The 26,441-nt window shown below is 29.3% G+C and overlaps 2 protein-coding genes across 4 annotated transcripts; one reads left to right on the forward strand and one right to left on the reverse strand.

The window, feature by feature from the left end:
* The first annotated feature begins 8,014 nt into the window (after positions 1 to 8,014).
* Positions 8,015 to 11,011, forward strand: LOC133784609 (receptor-like protein EIX2). The gene has a single exon (XM_062223901.1). The coding sequence runs from the start codon at positions 8,015 to 8,017 to the stop codon at positions 11,009 to 11,011; it is 2,997 nt and encodes a 998-aa protein (XP_062079885.1).
* Positions 11,012 to 17,962: 6,951 nt separating this feature from the next.
* On the reverse strand, positions 17,963 to 26,348 carry LOC133781559 (receptor-like protein EIX2). 3 transcript variants are annotated; one of them, XR_009870148.1, is made up of 4 exons: positions 26,158 to 26,348; positions 19,316 to 19,446; positions 18,981 to 19,216; positions 17,963 to 18,562 (listed from the first exon to the last, which is right to left on the reverse strand). XR_009870148.1 is itself a non-coding variant. In XM_062220601.1 (2 exons), exon 2 carries the CDS (start codon positions 25,435 to 25,437, stop codon positions 20,152 to 20,154), a length of 5,286 nt encoding a protein of 1,761 aa, XP_062076585.1. In that variant the 5' UTR covers positions 25,438 to 25,468; positions 26,158 to 26,348; the 3' UTR covers positions 19,985 to 20,151. The 3 variants fall into 3 exon arrangements, 1 of the variants encoding a protein (XP_062076585.1); XR_009870149.1 differs by lacking the exon at positions 19,316 to 19,446; XM_062220601.1 differs by lacking the exons at positions 17,963 to 18,562; positions 18,981 to 19,216; positions 19,316 to 19,446 and adding an exon at positions 19,985 to 25,468.
* Between the last annotated feature and the right edge of the window lie 93 nt (positions 26,349 to 26,441).

Consider the following 26,441-nt stretch of genomic DNA (forward strand, 5'->3'; position numbering starts at 1 on the left):
ATTAAGAAATTTCATAGAACTAGACTTTATAGTTTATGGAAAGTGATCATGTATGTTGTCGCTTTATAAAGTACACATCAAACGAAACAACACGTTATGACTATATTTGATTACTCTTAACTCTATTCAATTAATTCAAAGAAGAAATAAAATCTCTAAATTATAGTTGACTGTACATGGAAATGAATATGCATAAATTTTATTGGATTGAATGTTAGAGATGAAATATACTAAGATAAGATGAGAATTTTTAAATTTTAAATTCTAATTAGATTATTGTATTAAATGAGAATTTATAATGTTTCCATTTATGAGGGCTAAGGCTTATTTTAAAATTATGTTTATATATATTTAATTTCTATGATATATAATTTTTTTTTATGTAATTTTTGTATATGGGTACGTGTACTACCAGAAAACATGTTTCAAATAATACCAAAAAATATTATGAAATACATATCATAAAACGTTTTGATGTCTTAAAAAAAATGATGCCATCATATATCGGAGTAGTTGCGTAACACTTTTTCATTGTTAAAGAGAAGTGTTATTACAGTGTTTCCTTTTTTGTTGTTTATATAATAGCTTATACAACACTTTTTTTCCTTGCAAACAACGTAACTAAAAAAAGCGATTACATATAATCATATATATGATCTTGTTTAGAACCCAAAGTCCAAATTATTTCACCAATACAACTACTCATAATAATCTTTCTCCGCAACACTACATGATATATAAATTATAAATCTAGTTAACCATGCATAATCTTAATATTCTATTATTTTTATAACTCTCTGACTCTTACTTCCCGAATTGAAGTGCCAACAACAATTGATGGAGTTATCGAGATGAATTATCAACATCATTCATAAATAAATGTTCAAAATTATAAATGAATAGTAGTTCACTGTCGTTGTCACCATTTTTTTTTTCTCTTCCCCCATTTTGAAGTTGTTTGAATAGTTCTTATATATAAACAAAAAATTTCTTAGAAAGATACTTCAATATAGAAAGTGAACCACCACATATATATATACTAGATACAAGCAACATGAAATCACTACAACAAAATAGGAGTTTTATGACTTTATTTGAGATTCATTAATGAAAGTCTACAATGTCTCCCAATTAGAAAGACGTTGTTGGTGAGGTCATTGTAGGTATATGTCTCACGTCTCCCAATGGAAAAGGTGAGAGACTTTCCATGTCTCCTAGTGGGAGAGATTGAAAGTCAAACGTTGACTTTCAACCTCTCCCATAGGAAGACGTGTAAAGTCACTCACTTCTCCCAATGGGAGACATTAAAAGTTCCTAGAAGACTTTCAATATCGCCCATTGGGAGAGGTGAGTGACTTCCCACGTCTCCCAGACTTTCAACCTCTCCCAATAGGAGACATTGAAAGTCTTCCATATTTATAAAAAAGTCAATTAAATAAATTTATAATTAATATTATTTTAATTTGATTTAATAATTATTTAAATTGAAATGATTTTAATTTAAATTGATTAGAATTGAAATGGTTTTAATTTAAATTTAAATTGATTTAATAATTAATTAATTTAATAATTAATTAAATTGAAATCAATTTAATATTAATTTAAATTAAAATTGACATAATTAATAAAATAAAAATATGCAAGAAGTACACAATATTTGTTAGACATATACAAGAAACACAATATTTGTTAGACATATACAAGAAATACAATATTTGTTAGACATATTCAAAATTAACAAATATTGCATTATGTATGAAGAAAGAGGTAAAAATAGAAAAAAAAACCTATCAACGAGGTCGGTAACTTTAGATTATCGGCAACATATATGTCGCTCATTCTTGTCGCAACTCATTAACTTGTGCCTCTGTATATGACGTACTTGTTAGATGCAAAAAATATAAAGTAAAATATATTAATTAATTATTTGATTACATTTATATATACGGTTTCAAAAATAATTTGTAAATTTTAATTAATAATATTGTTCTCAGGTAATGTCTACGAAAAAGAAAATAAACGACACTAAATAAACACGTGATAAAGTTGGATGTCTATATAAAACTAATTGTTTATTATCCTAGATAAAACCGGGCACCATTTCTCTTATAATACTAACCTAACCATCTGCATGTCTATAGCAAAATAAACAATTCAAACAACATACAATAAGTTTTTTCCTTATAGTTTCGCAGCACACAACCAAATTTCTCAGAACCTACTTCACTAAAACACACAAGTTCTCAACATTCCGTTATTACTGCAGCACATAATATTAATCTCATAACCTACTTCACTATGGATGAATATTTAAGATATTCAAATTCTTCTAAAATTTGTTAATAATATTAAAATTAGAAGTAAGAGAATATATACTTCCCGATCAATTGAAGTGCCCACAACAATTGATAGAGTTATCGAGATGAATTATCAACATCATTCATAAATAAATGTTCAAAATTATAAATGAATAGTAGTTCACTGTCATTTTCACAATATTTTTTTCTCTTCCCCCATTTTGAAGTTGTTTGAATAGTTCTTATATATAAACGAGAAATTTCTTAGAAAGATACTTCAATATGGAAAGTGAACCACCACATATATATATACTAGATGCAAGTAATATATATATTTTGCACAAGCAACGTGCAATATATATATACTAGATACAAACAATGTGCAATATACACGTTTTTTTTCTTTTTCATACATGATATATAGATTATAAATCTAGTTAACCATGCATAATATTCCATTATTTTTATATCTCTCTTATTTTGGAGAAAAAGGTTGTAGATGAGTTGAGTTGATATAGAGCTAGTTGATGGAGTGCCAACATCAATTGATGGAGTTGTTGAGATGAATTATCAACATCATTCATAAATAAATGTTCAAAATTATAAATGAATAGTAGTTCACTGTCATTGTCACCATTTTTTTTCTCTTCCCCCATTTTGAGGTTGTTTGAATAGTTCTTATATATAAATAAGAAATTTCTTAGAAAGATTCTTCAATATGGAAAGTGAACCACCATATATATATATATATATATATACTAGATACAAGTAATATATATATTTTGCACAAGTAACGTGCAATATATATATACTAGATACAAGCAATGTGCAATATGCACGTTTTTTTCTTTTTCATACATGATATATAAATTATAAATCTAGTTAACCATGCATAATATTCTATTATTTTTATATCTCTCTTATTTTGGAGAAAAATGTTGTAGATGAGTTGAGTTGATACAGAGCTAGTTGATGGAGTGCCCACACCAATTGATGGAGTTGTCGAGATGAATTATCAACATCATTCATAAATAAATGTTCAAAATTATAAATGAATAGTAGTTCACTGTCATTGTCATCATTTTTTTTTCTCTTCCCCCATTTTGAGGTTGTTTGAATAGTTCTTATATATAAACAAGAAATTTCTTAGAAAGATTCTTCAATATGGAAAGTGAACCACCACACATATATACAGCAAAATATATATATTTTTTGCACAAGCAACGTGCAATATATCTATACTAGATATAGGCAATATATATCTAGTTATATATATATTATATACAAATAATGTGCAACATTTTTTGGTTTTATTTATAAAATTTATTAATTATTTTTATTAAATTTATATTAATGTCATATAAATTTTGAAATAAATATCCTATTTTAATTAAATAATTTATTTATTTTTGTTTAAGTTTATGTTTGTTCTAATTTTTGAATTTGGGTGTGACAGTAAGAGATTATTTATTATATTTTTAACATAATATTAAATATTATACGTGAATTTTAAATTTAAGTTTCTTCCTAGTTTTTGTGTAAAAGTAATTTGTTGCTAATTCACAATAGATTATATTATAGGTTTAATATGATATTATTCTAATAATTGAATTTAAGTTTAATTAAATTTTATTTAACTTATAAAACGTATTATTTTATTATTTTTAAATAATTATCCTTGTAAAATATCTCTAAAATATCATATTTTAATTTGTTTAATTATATATTATTTAAAAATATTTATCATTGTAAAATATCTAAAATATATCCTATTTTAATTAATTTAATTATTTATTATTTTTAAATAATTATTATGGTAAAATATCTCAAAAATATCATATTTTAATTTTTTTTAATTATTTAATTATAGGGGGTGTTTGTTTTGAGTAGTTGAGTTGCCTTAGAAAAGTGTAGAGGGACTTAGGATGAAAGTAATATTAAACTCTTGTGTACAAAATGATTCATTTTACCCTTAAAATACATGTGGGGCTCACACAAATTATTAACTTTGCCCCCTTAAAATTTGAACAAAACATAGGAAGGGATTTATATTCTCATTCTCACATTTACTTTACTACATACCAGACAACCCCTTAAGTGTTTACAAATGACTGTTAAATATAAGAATATTATGTTAAATATCAGAATATTCTGTTAAAATTAACAATAAAAAAATAAAAAATTGTTAAAACTAAAAATTTCTGTTATCTACACACTTATTATAATAGAAGAGATAGATGTATATATATTGTCTCTCGTCTCTCGCTTTATAAAGTAGACATCAAATACAAGTCATTCGTGTACTATATAAATATATATAGGACAATTCTTTTATAGGGGCTTCACTTTAAGCCCTACCGGTAGGGCTCTCAGTGTTCTCGACCTTTGAACAGTTTTTAGCGGTATTTTTTTTATGACCGTGTATATTGTAACTATTTAGAGCATCAACGCAATTTTCAGAAAATTCTGAATGGTTTATAGTACCAAAAACTAGGTTCAAATATGTTGTTGCACGCGTGACTAATTTTTTTATGCGCATGGAAAACAATATGTTTGAACCTAGTTTTCGGTACTGTAAATTATTCAGAATTTTCTAAAAATTTGCAGGATGTTCTAAACAACTACAATATACACGGTTATAAAAAAATATCGTACCAAAAACTGTTCACAGGTCGAGAACAGTGAAGAGTCCCACCAATAAGGCTTAAAGTGAAGCCCCTATAAAAAATTTGTCGTATATATTTTAAGAAAAATGAATTCTAGACGCAAAGTCTTTGTTGAGACTTTATGTATTGAATTATACTTTGTTTTGAGAGTTATAAATGCGAGACTTTGTTGGTCTAGATATCCACACATCGATTTTGATTATGTAAATTCGTTAAATAGTTCATATATATAAATTTAATTGGAGAATATAAGAATTATTGTTACATTTATAAATGAATAAGTCACTATCGTCTTAGTCACTTTTCCTTGTCTTCTTTCCCATGGAATAGTCTGCTAGGTGAAAGACCCTTTAGTCACCCCACTTGTTGTTCTAATACTCTTGAAGTCATTAATTATAAATATCATAAATAAAAATCTTTTCTACAATCAATGTATGGGACGACTACTAGATATATCTCTTCTATATAAAAAGTATATAGACAACATAAATGATTGGTTTTACCAGTTTTTTTTCTATTAACTTTAACGGAATAATCTTATATTTAATGATAGATTATAAACATAATCCTTAAACTTAAAGAAAATTAAATAAATAATTAATTAAAAAAAATTAAAAGATGATATTTTTGAGATATTTTACAATGATAATTATTTAAAAATAATAAAACCATATATTTTATAACTTAAATAAAATTTAATTACCAAATTCAAAAACTAGAACAAACATTAACTTAAACAAAGAAAAATTAATTAATAAAATAAGATATTTTAAAGATATTTTATGATAATTTAAATAATTAAATCATATTTATTTTAAAATAATAAAGGCATATATATATAATTTTTTTTAGCTTATAAATTTGTGTGATAGTTTATTTTTTTTATCAAGTGATTGAAACTCTTTTTTTCATCAAATTCATCAAAGAACATTGTGAGATACAGTACAAACTAAAAATAGTTTATGCATATATACTATTGTCTATACTATGAATTTTTCTATTCTTATTATATTTCTATTACTAATTTTTTTACAATATTATTGTATTTTACATATATATATATGTCATGTAGCAATATAAATATATATCTATGTCAACATTGTGTTTAGTTATCATATATATAGAAAATATTGATATAAATATTTATATATACTATAGAATTATAATTCATTCTATTATATATATATATATTTAAAAAAAACAGTGAACCAGTTTTTATTAAAATTATAGACATTGTTTACAACTTTAAAACTAAGCAAACGTGAAGTTTAAGTTTAATTAAATTTTATTTAAGTTATAAAGCGTATAATTTTATTATTTTAAATAATTATCATTGTAAAATATCTAAAAAAAAATAGCTTATTTTAATTTATTTAATTTTATCTAAGTTTATGTCATATTTACAATCTACTATTAAATATAAGAATATTCTGTTAAAGTTAATGGAAAAAAAATAAAAATAGTTAAAACCAAGAATTTATATTATCTACACACACTTTTTATATAGAAGAGATATGACTATCTCGATCAAAAGTTAATTGAAGACGCAATTAATCTGTGCAGAAATTTTATTTGATTGGATGTTAGATGGTAAATTACACAAGAAATTAATAATAGAATAAAGAGTATTCTTCAATAATTATTATTAAATTAATTTTGATAAAAAAAAAATTAGCTTAAAAAAGTATTTTTTTTATCGATTAGTAGTATATTTTAATTTTTTCTTTTGACACACTATATTTTGATATTATTAAAACTACATAAATATAATTAAATAGGTATTGTTTGTTTTTTATTGGAGTTGTTTGTTTTTTTTTTCAAAATTCGAAATTAAACATATACAAACAAAACCTTACAGTTAAGAAATTTCTTAGAAAGATACTTTAATTGATGGAAAATGATAGATACAGCACAACTCACTATAATTATTTGTAAACTTGATTCTAGACTTACGCAAGTCTTTGCAATAATTTGAATGTATTGGATGCTAGCTAGAGATATATTAGATGATAATTTTCAAAATTTCATTATTTCTAACTATATTGAATTGGATAAGAATTGTATAACATATATGTTTTCTTTTTTAAAAAATATAGTATATTACATTTGATAATTCTTATTTAAACTTATGCCTATATAAAATTATTTCATTAATTTTTATTGGGCTTTAAGCCGAGCTGTAACAAAGTTTAATTAAATAGATCTTTACAAATAATACTTAATTTCGTTAAAAAAAAGTATATTTTTACGATCAAACATTTTTTTCAATTTTATAATTTTTGTGAAATTTTTTATATTTTTACGGCTTCGTTTTTTTTCTTTGTATTGTTTTCACATGTTTTTTAGATTTATTATGGGTTAACGTTTAGTTGTATTGATATATACTATTTTTTTATTGATACAATGAATTGTTTTCTAATAGTTTTTCCTCACACGGTATTTTTGTAATTATGAAACTTTAAAAAGCATAATTTTGAAAACTTAAGCACCTATGTTTGAAAAAAAAGACTATTTTATAAAATATCTTTAAAACAATAATAATTAATAAGACTTAAAATATTTATGAAAATATTATTTTATTTTTTTCTGATTTAAAATAAAATCAAAGAAATTAAGTATTTTGAAATAATAATAATAATATAATAACTTTATTTTGAAATTGAATATTTTTGAAAAAATTAATAATTTATTTAAACACTATTATACTACAATTTCACATTAAAAAGTAAATATATATTTACAATATTTTATTGATCGATTGATTTAATTAAATTATTTGAATAATTTTTGTATAAATTATTTCAACATATAAAAAATAAATTGAAAAGAATTCATATAAAAATAAAAATGATATATATATATATATATAATATATAAACTAGAACAAAAGAAATATCTCATAAAAGTCAAAAGAGAATTCGAAGACATAAAAGTCAATTAAGTACAACCCATCTATCTTCCTGTATTAAGTTTTCATTTTCATATCTATATATATACATATAAATGGATTAACTGGATGTATGTATACACAGAATTAGCTATCTATTAAAAATGAGAGTTGCAGTAGTGCTCGTGCTCGTGCTCGTGCTCGTGCTCGTGCATGTATGGAGTATTACGAGTAGCAATGAAGAACGAAGTGGGCAATGCATAGAGAGTGAGAGACAAGCTCTTCTTGGGTTTAAGAAAGGCCTTGTTGATAGAGACAACCGTCTATCCTCCTGGACAAGTAGCCGACGAGATTGTTGTACCTGGGAAGGAATCAGGTGTGATAACTTAACTCAAACTCATCATATTGTTGTGCTTAATCTTCGTACCAATGATTTGGATGGTGAAATTGGTCCCTCGTTGATTGAATTGAAACAATTGAGGCACCTTGATCTTAGTTCCAATAGCTTCACTATAATTCCAAAGTTTATTGGGTCTTTAACAAGACTCCGATATCTCGATCTTCGATATAATCCTTTTATTGGAGCTATTCCTTCTCATCTTGGGAATCTTACTAGATTGCATTCTCTCTATCTTGGTAGTCTAGAGGGTCAATTGAAAGCTGACAATCTCAAATGGCTTTCTCGTCTCACATCCCTCAGAGATTATAGCCTATCGAGAATTGATTTATCCAAAGCCATAGACTGGTTTCAATCAATTAAAGCAGCCCCCTCCTTGTTAAGTTTGACATTAGAGTTTTGTCAACTTCCGCAAGTAGATCTCTTGTCTCCTTCCAATAAAAATTCTTCTGATTCTCTCACAAATCTTGAAGTCTTCGACAGTTCCATACATCCTACAACAGTTCCTTGGTTGTTCAATGTGAGTATCAATCTTGTTAACCTCACCCTATATTATAGTAACGACGGAGGTCCTATTCCAAATTCGTTTGAAAATATGAGAAATCTTGAAAATATTTACTTACGTGGGAATGGATTTGAAGGAGAAATACCAAATTCATTGAGAAATCTTTGCACCCTTAAACAGTTGTCTTTGATTGGGAACATTTTCAATACAACACTCCATGATTTTTTAGAATGGCTTAGTGGTGGCTGCACTAAGGATTCTTTAGAAATTTTGGATTTGTCGTCAAACCAACTACGAGGATCCATTCCTGAAATGAACTCATTTCCCATCTTTCTAAGAGAATTACGAATTCGAGATAATCTATTAAAAGGACCACTCCCTAGTCTTTCAAAGCTGCCATACCTAAGAGAGTTGGATGTCTCTTCAAATTCCCTTTCTGGTCTCATCTCTGAAGTTCACTTTCACAATCTCTCCAACTTGGAGATACTACGCTTGTCTTCTAACTCCTTAGCAATAAAATTTAACTCCACTTGGATTCCACCATTTCAACTAACTTCTATATGGTTGAGCTCTTGCAAGTCAGGTCCGAAGTTTCCTAGTTGGTTGAAAACTCAAGTAAATATCAATTATCTCGATCTTTCACACAATGAGATCAAAGATACTATTCCAATGAATTGGTTTAGCAATTTGACTACGAAATTGTATTATCTAGATCTATCTTTCAATCAATTCCATGGTCATTTCTCATTGTATAATATGACTTCCCCAATGTTTCAACTAGATCTATCTTCCAATCAATTCCATGGTCCTTTTTCATTGTATAACGTGACTGCCCCAATGTATTATCTAGATCTTTCTTCCAATCGATTCCATGGCCCTATCCGATTGCACAATTTCACATCTGAAACACGTTTTCTTAATCTATCTTTCAATCAATTCTCTGGCCCTATCCCATCGTCTTTATCCTCTAATGAATTATATCTTCAAAATAATAAGCTCACCAGTTTAACGTCTTTCCTGTGCGAACCACGGCTGGTAGTTCATCACAAAATATATGTTCTTGACCTTTCAAATAATCTGTTATCTGGAAGCCTTCCTGAATGTTGGGGGAATTTGAACGACTTGGCTATTCTCAATTTAGGTCACAATAATTTATCCGGAGTTATTCCAAAGTCAATGGGTTTATTACTACAAATTCGAGTTTTGCAATTGAGGCACAACAACTTCTCAGGAAATCTACCCTCATCCTTACAAACTTGTGAGCAGCTTCAAGTTTTTGATATTGGAGATAATGCATTGGAAGGAAAAATCCCATTGTGGATTGGCCAAAAACTGACAAATTTGATCTTTCTGTCTGTAAAATCTAATCAACTCAGTAATCGTATTCCATCTAATCTATGTAATCTCCATGCCATTGAAATGTTGGACCTTTCCATGAATAGAATATTTGGGACTATCCCTCCATGTCTAGACAATTTTACCTCTATGGTGGAAAAACGAGATGACCATGAATTAGATACTGGAAGCTATATCTTTAGCGTGGATGTACCTCTTGGTGAGAATACTATATTACCCTTTGAATTAGTATCACTAGTGATTATGTGGAAAGGAGTGTACCTTGAGAATGAAAAGATTTTTAGATCATTGAGACTCATTGATCTTTCAAGCAATCAATTGACTGGACAAATTCCAGAAGAATTAACACATCTTGTTGAATTAATTCAACTAAACCTATCATGGAACAATTTGCATGGAGCTATCCCAAAGGAGGTTGGGAAATTGAGCAATCTACAATCACTTGATCTGTCCAACAACAAGCTCTCCGGTGAAATTCCCTCTAGCTTAGCAACAATATCCTTTTTGAGCTACTTGAAGTTGTCGAACAACCGATTGTCTGGAAAAATCCCCACAGGCACTCAACTACAAAGTTTTGAAGCTTCTAGCTATACAGGAAACCTTAGACTTTGTGGACCTCCTCTGCCAAAGTCATGCTTTGGAGATGAAACTTTACAAGGCAACCCAAATTCAAATCGTGATGAAAGCATTGTTGAAGACAGTGACAAATGGTTTGACATGAAACAGTTTCATATGGGAATTGGAGTTGGATTTATCATTGGATTTATTGGAGTTTGTGCCAACATTTTGCTTATAAAATCTTGGAGAATTGCCTATTTCCAATTCTTAAATAGCATGGAGAATTGGCTTTATGTGACAATTTCTATCAAAATGGCCCAATTGAAGAGAATGTTTTCAAATTAATTAGCAGGTAATGTATTATATACTTCGGTTTTTCTATGTTTTTAAATGGGCTAAAATCACTCTAGGAGGTTGCTATCAATTATTTTGCTTTTCTAATTTAATTTTTTTTTTGAATTTATGAACTGTGTACTTACAAAATAGCTTTGGATGATCTCATAAGATGGAGTGGAGCTATGGCGGTTTGAAGTTTCAAGAGCTTAAGTTCAAGTGCTAAAAGCAGATCAGTTTATTTGTAATTTTTAAATTGTCTCGATGCTTTATAATTTTACTGTTTTGTAATTTTTATTGTCGTGTGATTTTTGTTTATCTTTTTGGAAGATGAACAATCCACTAAAAATAAAACTTGTGCTTTTTAAATTATAAGGTTTTATTTTTTCAGCTACAACATATGTAATATCCGTTTTTTCGAAAGGACAATTTCGTAATTTTTTCACTGTGTGCATCTTTGTCTTTATTTTCTTTTCCTTTGATGGAATATTGGATATGTATGATTTCCAATGGTAATAAAATTCATGATTTCTCATGTTTGAGTTTTTTTTGTGGAATCACAACATGAGAATTATGTATTATATATTATTATAATGATATTTTATATTATTTAAATATATATAGTTGAATTACAAAATGTATAAATTCAAATTATAATATTTATATCTATATATAATAATAATAAATAAATAATCTATATATATATATAAAGGAGAGCTTCAAGGAGATGACGTGGCACTCTAAAATTACTCCAAACTATTTTTTCTATTTTCTCATTTAATCTAATTTTTTTATTCATTTTAATTATTAATTATTTAAACTTTATTTTTTTAAATATTTAAATAAGATATTTAAAAAATTTCAAATTCAAAACCAAAATATTTTAACAATTAAAAATATCAATACATATAAACATAATATTAATTTGCTTAAGAATTTATTTAGCTTCATGATTTGACTCTCAATTAGTCAAGTGAGTAATAATCAATAATTCAAGTTTCAAGGTATTCAATCTCTCTCTCTATATATATATATATGAATATATGTGTATATATATAAATTGTATATCTAAAATTGTTAGTTTATGTATATATATATTATATAAACAAATATAAAATTACGTTAAATATATATAGTTGAATTACAAAATGTATAAATTCAAATTATAATATTTATATCTATATATAATAATAATAAATAAATAATTTATATATATATAAAGGAGAGCTTCAAGGAGATGACGTGGCACTCTAAAATTACTCCAAACTATTTTTTCTATTTTCTCCTTTAATCTAATTTTTTTATTCATTTTAATTATTAATTATTTAAACTTTATTTTTTAAAATATTTAAATAAGATATTTAAAAAATTTCAAATTCAAAACCAAAATATTTTAACAATTAAAAATATCAATACATATAAACATAATATTAATTTGCTTAAGAATTTATTTAGCTTCATGATTTGGCTCTCAATTATTCAAGTGAGTAATAATCAATAATTCAAGTTTCAAGGTATTCAATCTCTCTCTCTATATATATATGAATATATGTGTATATATATAAATTGTATATCTAAAATTGTTAGTTTATGTATATATATATATATTATATAAACAAATATAAAATTACGTTAAATATATATAGTTGAATTACAAAATGTATAAATTCAAATTATAATATTTATATCTATATATAATAATAATAAATAAATAAATAATGTATCTATTTTTATTTATAACCTGTTGACAAAATACGAGATCCAAATGTCAATTTTTAACAATATATCATCCAAACAAGTAAACACAAGGTCCACGAGTTCATTTTAAAAAATAAAGGGTCCAAACAGGTAATCGGCTAAAATACAAAGTTCAAAATGGTGTGAACCCTTAAGTAAAACATAAATTATATATATTTATATAATTTACTTTCTATAAAGAATTTTTAACACTTTGAATAAATACATAGTCCAAAGGTTAATTTTTAAAAATAAAGAGTTAAAACGAGTAATCGGCCAAAGTATTGTGTTCAGATAACCGATCTATCTATTCCTATTTTTAACATTTTGACAAAACTTGAGGTCCACAAGTTAATTTTTAAAAATAAAAGTCCTAACGGGTAATCGGCTAAAATACAAGGTTCAAAATGATGTGTGTAATATCCAACATTTTCATAATACATTTATTTATAATAAATCAGAGTTTTAATACATAAAATGTACAACTTTACAAATTTAAGAAATAGTAATGGAAAAATAGTGTTTAAAATATGATTTTATGTTTTTAATGAGATTAAAGAAAGAGAAACTTGAGTAGTCAAGTATTGGACCCAAATGTCATATAATTTTAATTGGGGATTTTTATAAAAATTAAGAAAGTTTGGCTAAAGGGCTTATTTGAAAAGAATTTTAGTATTTTGGGTCCAAGTGTAATTTTTAAAAATAAATAAATAAATAAATAAATAAAATAAAATAAAATAAAAGGCTTCAGCCTTTCATTTTACCCGAGCCCCCCTCTCTCTCTCTCTCCTCAGAAAACCTCTCTCTCTCTCCCTCTCTCTCTCTCTCTCTCTCTCTCCTCTGCGTATTACTGTTGCCGACGACGCAGGAGTACTTTCCGGCCACCATTTTTAGCCACGCGCCGGACCGTTGGATTCAGAGGCCTCCGAACTATCGACCCACGCGGGAATCTAGAGCTCACTCGCCGATTAAACGCCTCAACCACTCGATTTAAGTTCGGCCACCCCCCGACTTCAAAGTTGCGATTCGGCCACCTCGGGCATCCGTTTGCCGATCCGTCACCACCATCGTGCTCCTCGTGTTGTGGGCTTCAAAACCCAATAACTTGTTCCTACATCTACCATAGTTGGGTGGTGGGCCCACCACGAGCCACCGCGATCCACCGTAGACCGACGGTCGAAACTTAGTGTTCGAGGTTCCGAAGTACGTTTTGAGTCTCAGAAAATCATCGTTTGACTTATTGTGGAACCCGATCATTTTGGTATAATTTCTTTAACCTATATATTGTGATTTAATTGTGATTGATTAGAGTAATTGTTATTATGTGTATTTATAGTATATAATTATATATTATTGATATATGGAATATTTTCTGTAATTTACTGGCTGTCTGGGATTATATATATTTTTGATACAGGTTTTGATTTTGGAATTGTCCACTTTATAGCCGTTGTGCTGTCTAATTTTCTAGAAAATATTAGATATTAAATCAAGTATAAAAATACATATTTAATTGATTTTATATTAATATGGAAATTATTATGATTAAGTAATTTTAATTATTATTGTTATTATTTTGTTAAGTAAATCAAGAATACATATTCATATATATATATATATATATATGAAAAGTATGATTTATAGTAAACCTATTATCTAACCATTATTATTGTATATTAATATTTGAATATTAAAATAATATCAAATATTAGTTTCCTACAGTTATTGATATTTGTAAGACCAGTGAAGTTTGGAGAAAGTATATTTATTATATCACTGGAATTGATATTATGACTAATTAATAATAATATAAATATTTATATTTATATTATTATCATTATATTGATTATTACAACTTTATGTTAAAAATATGATTTCTTTTATAAAATGACTATTTGAATATATACATCCATATACGTATTGCTATTGAAGTATTTTGTTATTAATATCGAAATAAGTTTAATTATAGACGATAATTATTATTTTTATTGGGATTATTATTATTATTATCATAAGGGTACATTATCTTATGAGCAAGGTTTAAAGCATGGTTTTATATGAAGATTTATTTGCATTACGTTGATAATAATTTATTATTATCATTTATATAGTTTCTGGTATTATTAATATACACTATCAATAGTGTATATTTATGATTTTGATAGAATTTAATAAATGATGTGCCTTGAATAGGATTTGTATGGATTTGATTGATTGACTCTTGGTGAGGAATTTTAAAATAAGCTAAGGACCTAAGGTAAGTAAATCTCACCTTTTGTGCTTAAGTATAAGATGCATGACTACATTGATTGTGTACATCTGATGAGTTAAGTATGGTATGATGATGATGCATATGATAAGTATGTGAAGAATGGTTATATGAACACCATAAGGGTGTTGTGTGATATGTAATTGATGAATTCTGTGATATGTGAAAGATGTCTTACTTGGTTAAGAATGATATGAATTATGTGCAAGTATGTGTTCTTATGTTGATGGATATGTGGATCACTCTATGTTCATGATTTGTTATATGTTATGATATATGAAGCGTTTAAGTTTTTAGGCTGGAAACCTTAGACCTGAGCCATAGCTCTACGTTAAGGTATAACAACGCCACCAACCCAAAGCTTCATGTATTATGACTAAAGATGTTTTGAGTTATATGAGATGTGATACAATGCCTTGATTGAATACCATCAACATGAATCATGAACATGAACATTGGCATTTCAGCATCAGCATGTATGCATGGCATGTACAGTTATGTGATACATTATTATGTGATATAAGACCATGCATATGAATATGAGAAAAGTTATGAAATGTCTTGAAAAGTTTTATGTAAAGTTAAACATTTTAATGACACAAGGCTTAAGCAAAGTGATAATAAGATGTTAAAAAGGGTGCCACTGTTTCGATGAAGCAATCAAGTAAGTTCAGTAAAGAAGACGGAGGTCTATTAAGGCTTATAGTGGCCGTCCACTAGTGTGGGCTAGGTCAGAGTTGACCATTCAGATATGTTTGCCATGTTCCCGTCTTTCTCCTCCATATGTGTAATAAGTATGGCAGCTATGGCAACGATGAAATGAGTGTTATGATGAGCCTAGCTGAGACGATGGCTAGCCGGAGGAGAACCCATGGGATTCTATATGATATGTGTAACAAGCCCTGCAGGCATTGGCTGATTCAAACAGTGTGCACAAGTGAAATCGGGCCCATAAAAATGTGAAACTAAAAGAAAGACCATAAAAGTAAAGTTTGAAAGTGCATGAGCAATAAATGAAATGCATAAGTATATAAGTCAACATATTAGTATATGTGCACTACAAACTCACGACATTCATGTGTATGTGTATGCATGAGATTTGCTTACTGAGCGTTAGCTCATTATGTTATTTTCCAACATTTTTCCAGGTGTGGCTTTAGCTGTTGAGCAACTTGTGGAGCACGGACTCAGTAGCAATGCAATAATGGTTTAGAGTTTTCATATGGCTGCCTTAAATTTAAAGTATTCATACGTGTAATAATTTCTTCTAATAAGTTTATATAAAAGTTTTAAATTTTTCTGTATTTCTTCGTATCATTTTATTTAATTCTTTTGGTCAAGTGCCTTACATACTCGTAAACCCTAGAATTACGAGTATGTGGCAGACGTACCCTACCTTAGGGACGTTACAATGTGAACCCTTACAAAAAACATAAATTATATATAATTTAATTTTTATAAATAATTTTTAACCTTTTGAATAAATATATTGTCCAAATGTTAAATTATAAAAATAAATGGTCAAAACGGGTAATCGGCCAAAATACAATGTTCAAATAATCGATATATTCAATCCTATATTTAACCTTTTGACAAAACACGAGTTCTAAAAGTTAATTTTTAAAACTAAAGGGTTCAAACGGGTAATTGCCCAAAATAAGTCTTATACAAAACATAAATTTCCATATACATAATTTAGATTGTTTATAAAAAAAACTTATGTAAAGTGTATAATAATGATAATAATAATAAAAAATAAAAGTACATGTACAACAAATTTTTTGAACTTTGTTTTCGGTATTTTAATTATTCAGAATTTTTCAAAAACTTGCAAGAGGTTTGATATACAATAGACACCATTATGAAGAAAAAAAATTGTGGTCAATATGCCCTCACGTGTCCATATAAAGAACATGTTGTACGAGTAGGGTGAAAAAAAATCTATATCGTAGCAATCTCTTAAAAGTATTTTAAAATATGTATATTTTGTAATAATTACAAAAGACTACGCGAAGCGCGGTTATGTTTTCTAGTTTGCATATAAAATAAAAGAAAAAAAAACAAAAAAATATATGGGGACCATTCATGTAAACGTCCATATATAACTTAGAACGGCTGATCACTTTTTTTTGGCCTTATTGAAAGCCTTTGCGGCTAATTTAATGTTTAAAATCAAGAAGAAAAATGAATATTTTGTTATAAAATAATTTATAAATTCTATAAATAAAAATAAATTGTGCATATTGTACATGTATCTCATTTTCTTGAAATGTTGCTCCTTGTTTTAGTTATTACTTTAAAATATTAACAAAACATTAATAGTTCTAAATTTATTATACATATCAATTTTCACGATATTTTATTTTCTTTTACAAATTTTGGTAGATATATTTTTATATTTTTTGCACTATATAAAATGATTTAAAGATGTTTGTGGGATATTTCCACCGACAAAAGACCATTGACTGACTTAGATGGCTAGTTGTGGACCATCTTTTATAATTATTGTGAAATTTTGGACCAAATTTTCTATCAAACTTTTGTCAACTAAAACAGTGACTTCTATGACGTGTTCTTTTCCTTTTTTTTTTTTTCTTTTTTTTTTCTATTTTAGTTTCTCATATTCTGATGTATATTTTGTACTAGACATTTTTTTTCCTAACTCTAAGACTATCACATATACCAAACAATCACTCGTGAATTAAGATCAACCCCACAAAAGAAAATAAAATATAATAATAAAAAAAGAAAGCAAGCAAATTAAAATAATATAAGTATGATCAGGTGGCTTAAATATCCAATTAGATGCCAAACATTTGTTATTAATCCAAAAATTAGAATAAGTAAGTTGTATATCATCGTCTTAATAGTATCTCACTGCTAATTGCTTTTTCCTCAAATCATATTATTATGTATATATATATATATATAGATGTAATAACAATGATATTTAATAGTTTAACTAAGAAAATGATATTATATATATATATAGACGTAATAATGATGATATTTAATCATTATAAAAACTTGATGAAATAAATTCTATAGTCCAAACATAAACACAAACACAAACATAAAGACAAAGATGAGATATCAAAAGAAGCCAACTTGGCTTGCCACCTTCCACTTGACATTCATTGCCATTTCCAAGCCCTCCTTCAGTTGTTCCTCTGTTGTAGAAGACTCACGGAGATTCTTGCACTTCACCAGTCCAGCATCGTACTCTGCAATCGTTTCAGCCATCTTCTTCTGAAGATCAGCCTTCTTCTTTTCTATTTTCATTGGGAATTCTTTGTCAACTACTTTACTTAACTGTTGATAGTAGAAATCTCTTGTGATCTTCCCTAGAGATGACTTCAGAAAATCCACCTCAAAGTAAGGCTCCCATTCTACAAATCTAATGTAGTGATACCATTGTTGAAGAAGATGTTTAGTGATGTCTATCACCAAAGTGGTATGCATCTCTTTCATCACTTTACATACAAAGAAGAAGCAGATGCTCTTCAATTCTCAGGAATAACCTCTTGTACTAATATCTCCATATTTGTGGCGCAAAGCTTTCATAGCAGAGACCAAATGAAAAGGTATAGAATAAACTTTAATATCAACAAGTATTAGATTACTAGATTTTATTCTCACCTTACTATTTATATATAATATGTAATTAATATCAACCACATAATTATAAATGATGTGGTCTTCACTTTAAAATATCAATGGCTTAAATTGAATACACAGCATTATAACTTTTGTGTATGTATACATCCTTGTGTAAGCTGCATTTTCCCTTTCGCATATCAACTTCTAATAAGGTACGTGTTATTTTTTACTTTTTAAAAAAAAAAATATGAATTTATCTTTTATTGACTAATATAGGAACCGTAAATTTAGTAAAAGTGTGTACATTTTACTTATGGATGATTTAGTTACCTTCATTTCTACACAGTTAAATTATCTAATTACTTGTTGAGATACCTGTAAGAAAACCTCTTAATGCTCAGAGTGAGGTGGTAGGAGGTTAATCTCGTTGTCATTGTTTGAGAGCTTAGTCATTTCTGTATTTGTCAGCCTATATCTTTATATTTATTTGTCTGAGTTTCCTTTGTTCTTCATTTGGTATCAGATTTCAGTCTTCCATGGCATCTTCGTCTTCCGCCAGAGCCTCCTCTGATAATCCCTCATCTTCTCCTGGAGCTAAGCTCTCATTTTCTCTGTGTTATCAAGTACCTTTATAAATAACTTCATGAAAAAAAAAATAGTACATTTTATTTGTTTTGATGCTTTAAAAAGATAAATAATAGTTTTGAGACCTTTCATCTCTTACACGACAAGGCAGGCAGTGGCGCCCACCGCAGTAGACTTCTTCAGTAGATTAGTGGGTGTTTTCCTTTTATACCCTTCTCTGTAGCATAAATGTTTTTTGATGCTTTCTTTATGGTATCTGGGTATTGAATTTGTGGAATTAGACTTTGAATGTGAGAGTAATTTCCTTTTAGAAATTTAAAAAAAAAAACAAAAGTATTTACAACCAAAATATACTTTAATAATCCAAAAGTTCTTGTTTAATATATTTTAACGGTTTGGTTTGTTTGGGTTTTTGAAATATACTTTTCAAATGTTATGTGTATGAAGAAAGTTCATGTTATTTATTTGATTTTTTCTTCTGTGTTTGTGTTTACTTGTGCATTGGAGAAGGGGAGACATGATACTGCATACAGGTGGTATAACTGATCTGATTGAACCAGAATCATTTGATGTTGATGAAAATGATTCATTGCCCCCTATTGCACCAGAATTTGATACACAGGAATATCAGTTGGCAGGTTAATTTCAACCAATATGACCTGGCATCTCAGTGGAAATTTCACCACAGGAGCATCATCCAATGTTGTCCCGAGAAGGCAAAAATATACAACTTGTGAGATGAGCATAATTGAAGCAAACGAGGAATCTCTGTCAATTCCAACAGATGAGCGCAGTTGAAGCAAATGAGGAATCTTTGACAAACTATTGTGGCAATAGGTTACAACTTAAACAATACAAGACAGCATAAATTAAGATGAAATACACAAACTGAGAGGATCGATCGTCCTATGAAGTACGTACATACACATAGAGAAATACATGTTATCAGTAGAAATCTTTATTAGTTGGTCCACTTCATGATGCTCTTCTTCAGTCTCCCAATCTTCACTTCTACTGTCACAAGAATCCAATCCATAGTGTTTTCAGTGAAACGAAAAAAAGCATGCCTCCAGTTTCTGTTGAAAACAAGACTCCCAATTAATCCCCATAATCCAGCTGCATATCCAAGTGTTACCACACAGTAAAACCATATTCTTTCGATCCTACTTTCTTTGTAGTCATCATCATCTTCGTGGGCATTTTTTCTCCGATCATCATCTCCAGAACATTTCTTTGGCAATGGGTCTCCACACAGTTCATCGTTGCTAGCATAGATATTTGGATCATCCAGTGTTTGAAGTTGAGGTCCTGTTGGAATCTTGCCTGACAGATTGTTGTAAGACAAGTCGAGCTTGTTTAGTGACATCAAATTGGCCATACTTTGGGGAATTGCACCAACAAGTTTGTTGTTTGAAAGGTCAAGAGACTCCAAGGACTTCAACTCTTCAATATTGTTAGGAATATTGCCTGACAAATGATTATGGGACAAATTCAAACCACGCAAGGCAGATAACACACATAGCTCTTTTGGAATTATCCCAACTAGCTTATTGCTTGAGAGGTCCAAATTATCAAGAAGTAGCAGTATTTTTGTATACTCTAAGTCTCTTCCTTTTAACACTTGTGAAACCTTCGCGCTTTCCCATCCAGATACATTTAACTCTTGTGAAACCTTCACTACAATCATTCCAGTGAGTTTGCCAAAGCAATGAGGAATTTTTCCTCTCAAATTGTTATTTGCAAGGTCTAAAATGCTCAGTGCCAAGAGCTTGCAAAAATTTAAAGGGATACTTCCACTAAACGTATTCTTGCGTAACCTCAAAATTGTTATGTTCCGGAAGCTATGTCCTCCAATCCAAGTTGGTAGAGGTCCAGAAAAGTTATTATCGCCAAGATCAAGAAGCATCATTTTAGAGCAACTCCTCAAGGCCAAAGGAAGTTCCCCATTAAAGATGTTATTATTCATATGCAATCGTTTCAGTTGTGATAAGTTCCCCATTGAGCTTGGAATAGTCCCTGACAACTTATTGTATGAAAGATTGATGACTTCCACGGATTGGCTCCCTCTCCAACAATTAGGCAATATCCCAGAAAGCTTGTTTCTCGAAAGATCTAGAGTGTCTAAAGATTCTACTTCGCATAATGACTCTCGAATTGAACCATTTATCAGATTGTTGCCAAGATTTAAATACCTCGCAGAAGACAAAGAACCAATATTCATAGGAAGGTGTCCGCTGATTTGGTTCATAGAGAGATCCAGAAAGACGATGCTTGACATGTTCTGAAGCCATTTTGGAAATGTTCCAATAATATTAGCATTTGAGAGATTCAATTCAACGACTTTCTTTTGTGTCTGAAGCCATTGAGGGACTCCATGAGACCCTACAACTTTACAAGAAGCCATGTTGATGTCATAGAGACTAAAAGGAGGAATCCAATTTGAATTAATTTGACATGAGAAGTTGTTGGAATCAATGAGCAACGCTTCCAACCTTGTAAGGTTAGCAAAGTGATCCTCAGATACAATACCTTCCAATAAATTTGATGAGATATCCAAAGATTGTAGGAATTCTAATTTTCCAATTGATTTAGGCAAGCTTCCATTTAATTGATTTCTAGAAAGATCAATACCCCTCACCAATGACAAATTTCCCAGTGTTTTTGGAATGACCCCATTCAAATTGTTATATGAAAAATCTAACCCCTCTACGACTAATAATTTTCCCAATGTTTCTGGAATGACCCCATTCAAATTGTTAGATGACAAACCTAACCACTTTAAGACTGACAATTTTCCCAATGTTTCTGGAATGTTCCCAGTCAAATTGTTAAATGACAAAGCTAAACACTCTAAAACTGACAATCTTCCGATTGTTTTTGGAATAATCCCAGTCAACTCATTGTATGAAAGATCAATTTTTCTCAAACTCGACAATCTTGCCAAAGATTCTGGAATTGACCCTATTAATTGATTGGCGGATAGATCTAATACTTTCAAAAATGAAAGTTTTCCAAGTGATGATGGTATTGGACCATGAAATAAATTATGGGAAAGGCCAAGGTACCATGAAAATTTTAGTTGCTTTGACCAATCAGGCAAAGGACCACCCATTTCGTTATCTTCTAAATTTAATATCTCTAGATTATATTTGATGCATTTTCTTGAATTTTGATGAGGCTCTAACACTTCTCTAATTTTGTTTACTGATAAATCTAATAACTTCAAGGAACAAGCATTATTTATTATGTACAGCAAGCCACCTTCTCCTTCAAAGCTATCATAATTATTCCATGCCAGATTAAGGTAAACAAGGCTCTGAAAATCACCCAACCAGGTTGGAATTGAGGAACTAGTATAGAAGGTGGACGAAAGATCAAGTACTTCAAGAGAAGTCATATTTTTTAGACCATTAAGAATTGATCTTCCGAGAAAATTCCCGGAAAGGTCTAGGTATCGAACACTAGCAGAGAAGGTGGAATTGATCGAACGCCAAGAAAAATTGACCATATTAAGACTACAACCAGATAGGTTGATATGTGACAGAGAAGGAAGGTTGGTGAGCACCTGCATTAAATCTGATGCATTCCCACAATTCATACCATTCATATCAAGGTATTGGAGAGACAAAAGATTTGAAGCCCACTGGAAAGTAGGAGTACTAACATGGAAAAGACCATTAAGATCAAGAACTTGCAAGCTAGTAAGATTTTCAAATTGAAGAGAAATCAATCCACCAAAATTCGCCTGAGACAGATTTAGATACTTTAGATTCTTCATTGAGCCAAAGAAGTTGGGAATCTTGCTATAATTGAAGTTGTTTCCGCTGAGATCCAAGTAGTTGAGATGTTGCAGCTCCAACAAATTAGAGCTCAACTCATTAGCTTGTAAGTCAGGCAGATGAGTATAAGGTGAATATGAATATGAATAATCTTCATTGCAGTCTACGAGTGGATATGAATAAGAAACAAGTGGATATGAATAATTTGAAAATGAGAAATTCATTGATGAGGATCTGAGATGGAGCTTGACAACATGACCCGTGGTTTCATTGCAGGTTACTCCTTTCCATTGGCAGCAATCTTGACCTTGCCAGGAGGACAACTTGTGTGAAGGATCTTGAAAGCTTTGTTTCAAGTTTAGGAGAGCTTGTCTCTCTTTTTCGATGCAGCCAAAGGTAATACCACTCATGTTTGATATGCATACACAGAGAAGAACCAGGAACAATAACATTTCTGTGCTATGATGCCTCCCCATGTTTAATCCAAAACAGGCTTTCAATTGAAAGACTTTCCTTTGTGTCTGAAGCCATTGGGGGACTCCATGAGACCCTACAACTTTGCAAGAAGCCATGTTGATGTAATAGAGACTAAAAGGAGGGATCCAATTTGAATTAACTTGGCATGAGAAATTGTTGGAATCAATGCGCAACTCTCCCAACCTTGTAAGGTTAGCAAAGTGATCCTCAGATACAATACCTTCCAATAAATTTGATGAGATATCCAAGGATTGTAGGAATTCTAATTTTCCAATTGATTTAGGCAAGCTTCCATTTAATTGATTTCTAGAAAGATCTAACCACATCAATAATGACAATTTTCCCAATGTTTCTGGAATGACCCCATTCAAATTGTTATATGACAAACGTAACCCATCTAATACTGATAATTTTCCCAATGTTTCTGGAATGATCCCATTCAAATTGTTATATGACAGGTCTAACATCTTTAAGACTGACAAGTTTCCCAATGTTTCTGGAATGACCCCATTCAAATTGTTATATGACAGGTCTAACCACTTTAAGACTAACAATTTTATCAATGTTTCTGGAATTACCCCATTCAAATTGTTATATGACAAAGCTAAACACTTTAAAACTGACATTCTCCCGATTGTTTTTGGAATAATCCCAGTCAACCCATTGTGAGAAAGATCAATTCTTCTCAAACTCGACAATCTTCCCAAAGATTCTGGAATTGACCCTATTAATTGATTGAAGGATAGATCTAATACTTTCAAAAATGAAAGCTTTCCAAGTGATGATGGTATTGGACCATGAAATAAATTATGGGAAAGGTCAAGGTACCTTGAAAATTTTAGTTGCTCTGACCAATCAGGCAAAGGACCACCCATTTCGTTATCTTCTAAATTTAATATCTCTAGATTATATTTGACACATTTTCTTGAATTTTGATGAGGCTCTAACCCTTCTCTAATTTTGTTATGTGACAAATCTAATACCTTCAAGGAACAAGCATTATTTATTATGTACAGCAAGCCACCTTCTCCTTCAAAGCTATCATAATTATTCAATGCAAGATTAAGGTAAACAAGGCTCTTAAGATCACCCAACCAGGTTGGAATTGAGGAACTAGTAGCATAGAGAAAGGTGGACGAAAGATCAAGTAATTCAAGAGAAGTCATATTTTTTAGATCATTAAGAATTGATCTTCCAAGATAATTCCTGGAAAGGTCTAGGTATCGAACACTAGCAGAGAAGGTGGAATTGATCGAACGCCAAGGAAAATTGACCATATTTAGACTACAACCAGATAGGCTGATATGTGACAGAGAAGGAAGGTTGGTAAGTACCTGCATTAAATCTGATGCATTCGAACAATTTACCGAATTCATATCAAGGTATTGGAGAGACAAAAGATTTGAAGCCCACTGGAAAGTACGAGTACTAACATGGAAAAGATCATTAAGTTCAAGAACTTGCAAGCCAGTAAGATTTGCAAATTGAAGAGAAATCAATCCACCAAAATCGGCCTGAGACAGATTTAGATACTTTAGATTCTTCATTGAGCCAAAGAAGTTGGGAATCTTGCTATAACTGAAGTTGTTTCCGCTGAGATCCAAGTAGTTGAGATGTTGCAGCTCCAACAAATTAGAGCTCAACTCATTAGCTTGTAAGTCAGGCAGATGAGTAGTAAACCATTGATAATAATCTTCATAATAATCATAAGAATAATAAGGTGAAAATGGATAATCCATTGATGAGGATCTGAGACGAAGCTTGACAACATGACCCGTGGTTTGATTGCAGGCTACTCCTTTCCATTGGCAGCAATCTTGACCTTGCCAGGAGGACAACTTGTGTGAAGGATCTTGAAAGCTTTGTTTCAAGTTTAGGAGAGCTTGTCTCTCTTTTTCGATGCAGCCAAAGGTAATACCACTCATGTTTGATATGCATACACAGAGAAGAACCAGGAACAATAACATTTCTGTGCTATGATGCCTCCCCATGTTTAATCCAAAACAGGCTTTCACTTGGTCTCTGTGCTACAAAACAGTGCATAATATAGACTTGTTTGCCAAAAGCTATGATTAATAAATAAAGAGGAAATTACATTATATATGGGATTTTTCATAGTGTGCAAAAATATGGCTTTTTTTTAATAATTTTCACTTTTATGGGATTATTTTCCCATATTTTTGTATAAAAATTGGTTTATGCCATAGTTTTACACTTAATCAAATTTGGAAGGGTATGTTTGTAATTTGATTATTATTTTTTTAGGTTATTTGTTTTTTTATATTGTTTTTATATTACTAATTTTATATTAAATTTTTCTTTGGTTGTTTTGCAAATTTTTTTTGTAATATGAATTGTTTCTAAAATATTATTTATTTATTTATTATAAACATATTTTTTTTTAAGATTGAGTAGGGTAACTAGTTACTTGATTGATTTATCTGATCTTTTATATGTAAACATTAAAAAAGATGCTCTAAAAGTGTAAATAACACTTTATAATCTTCGGTCGTAAAACTTCAATATGAAACATATCAAAATCAACACATATATACTAAATAAAAAAAAAATAGGTAAACAACGTAAAAATGTAACATGTTGAATTATTTTGAACTATTCTAAGGAAAAAATGCAATCACTATTTATAGATGTAAGAAAATATATATACACAATCCAAATGTTGAAAAAAAACTGTAATGGGGAGATCATACCTTCAGCCAAGTGACCTGAAAACTCAATGTTGTAGACGCTATTTTTCTTTCTTCTGTGTTCTTCTAAGTTCTCTAACACTTTTATAATAGTTGTTATGTTATAATTTTCTGAATTGAGTGGCTGAACCTGGCAAACAAAACATACTATTTATAAGCTTTCCATTGGAACTTTTGGACCCGTTACCACTTGAAATGAGATACATTATTAATTGAATACATGTTTTTTTCCAGGAAATTACATTGAGACATGATTCTTTAATAATATTTTAATGACAAAAAAATGT

Source organism: Humulus lupulus, chromosome 6 (genome assembly GCF_963169125.1).
Source record: "Humulus lupulus chromosome 6, drHumLupu1.1, whole genome shotgun sequence".
In the NCBI taxonomy this organism is placed as follows: Eukaryota; Viridiplantae; Streptophyta; class Magnoliopsida; order Rosales; family Cannabaceae; genus Humulus; species Humulus lupulus.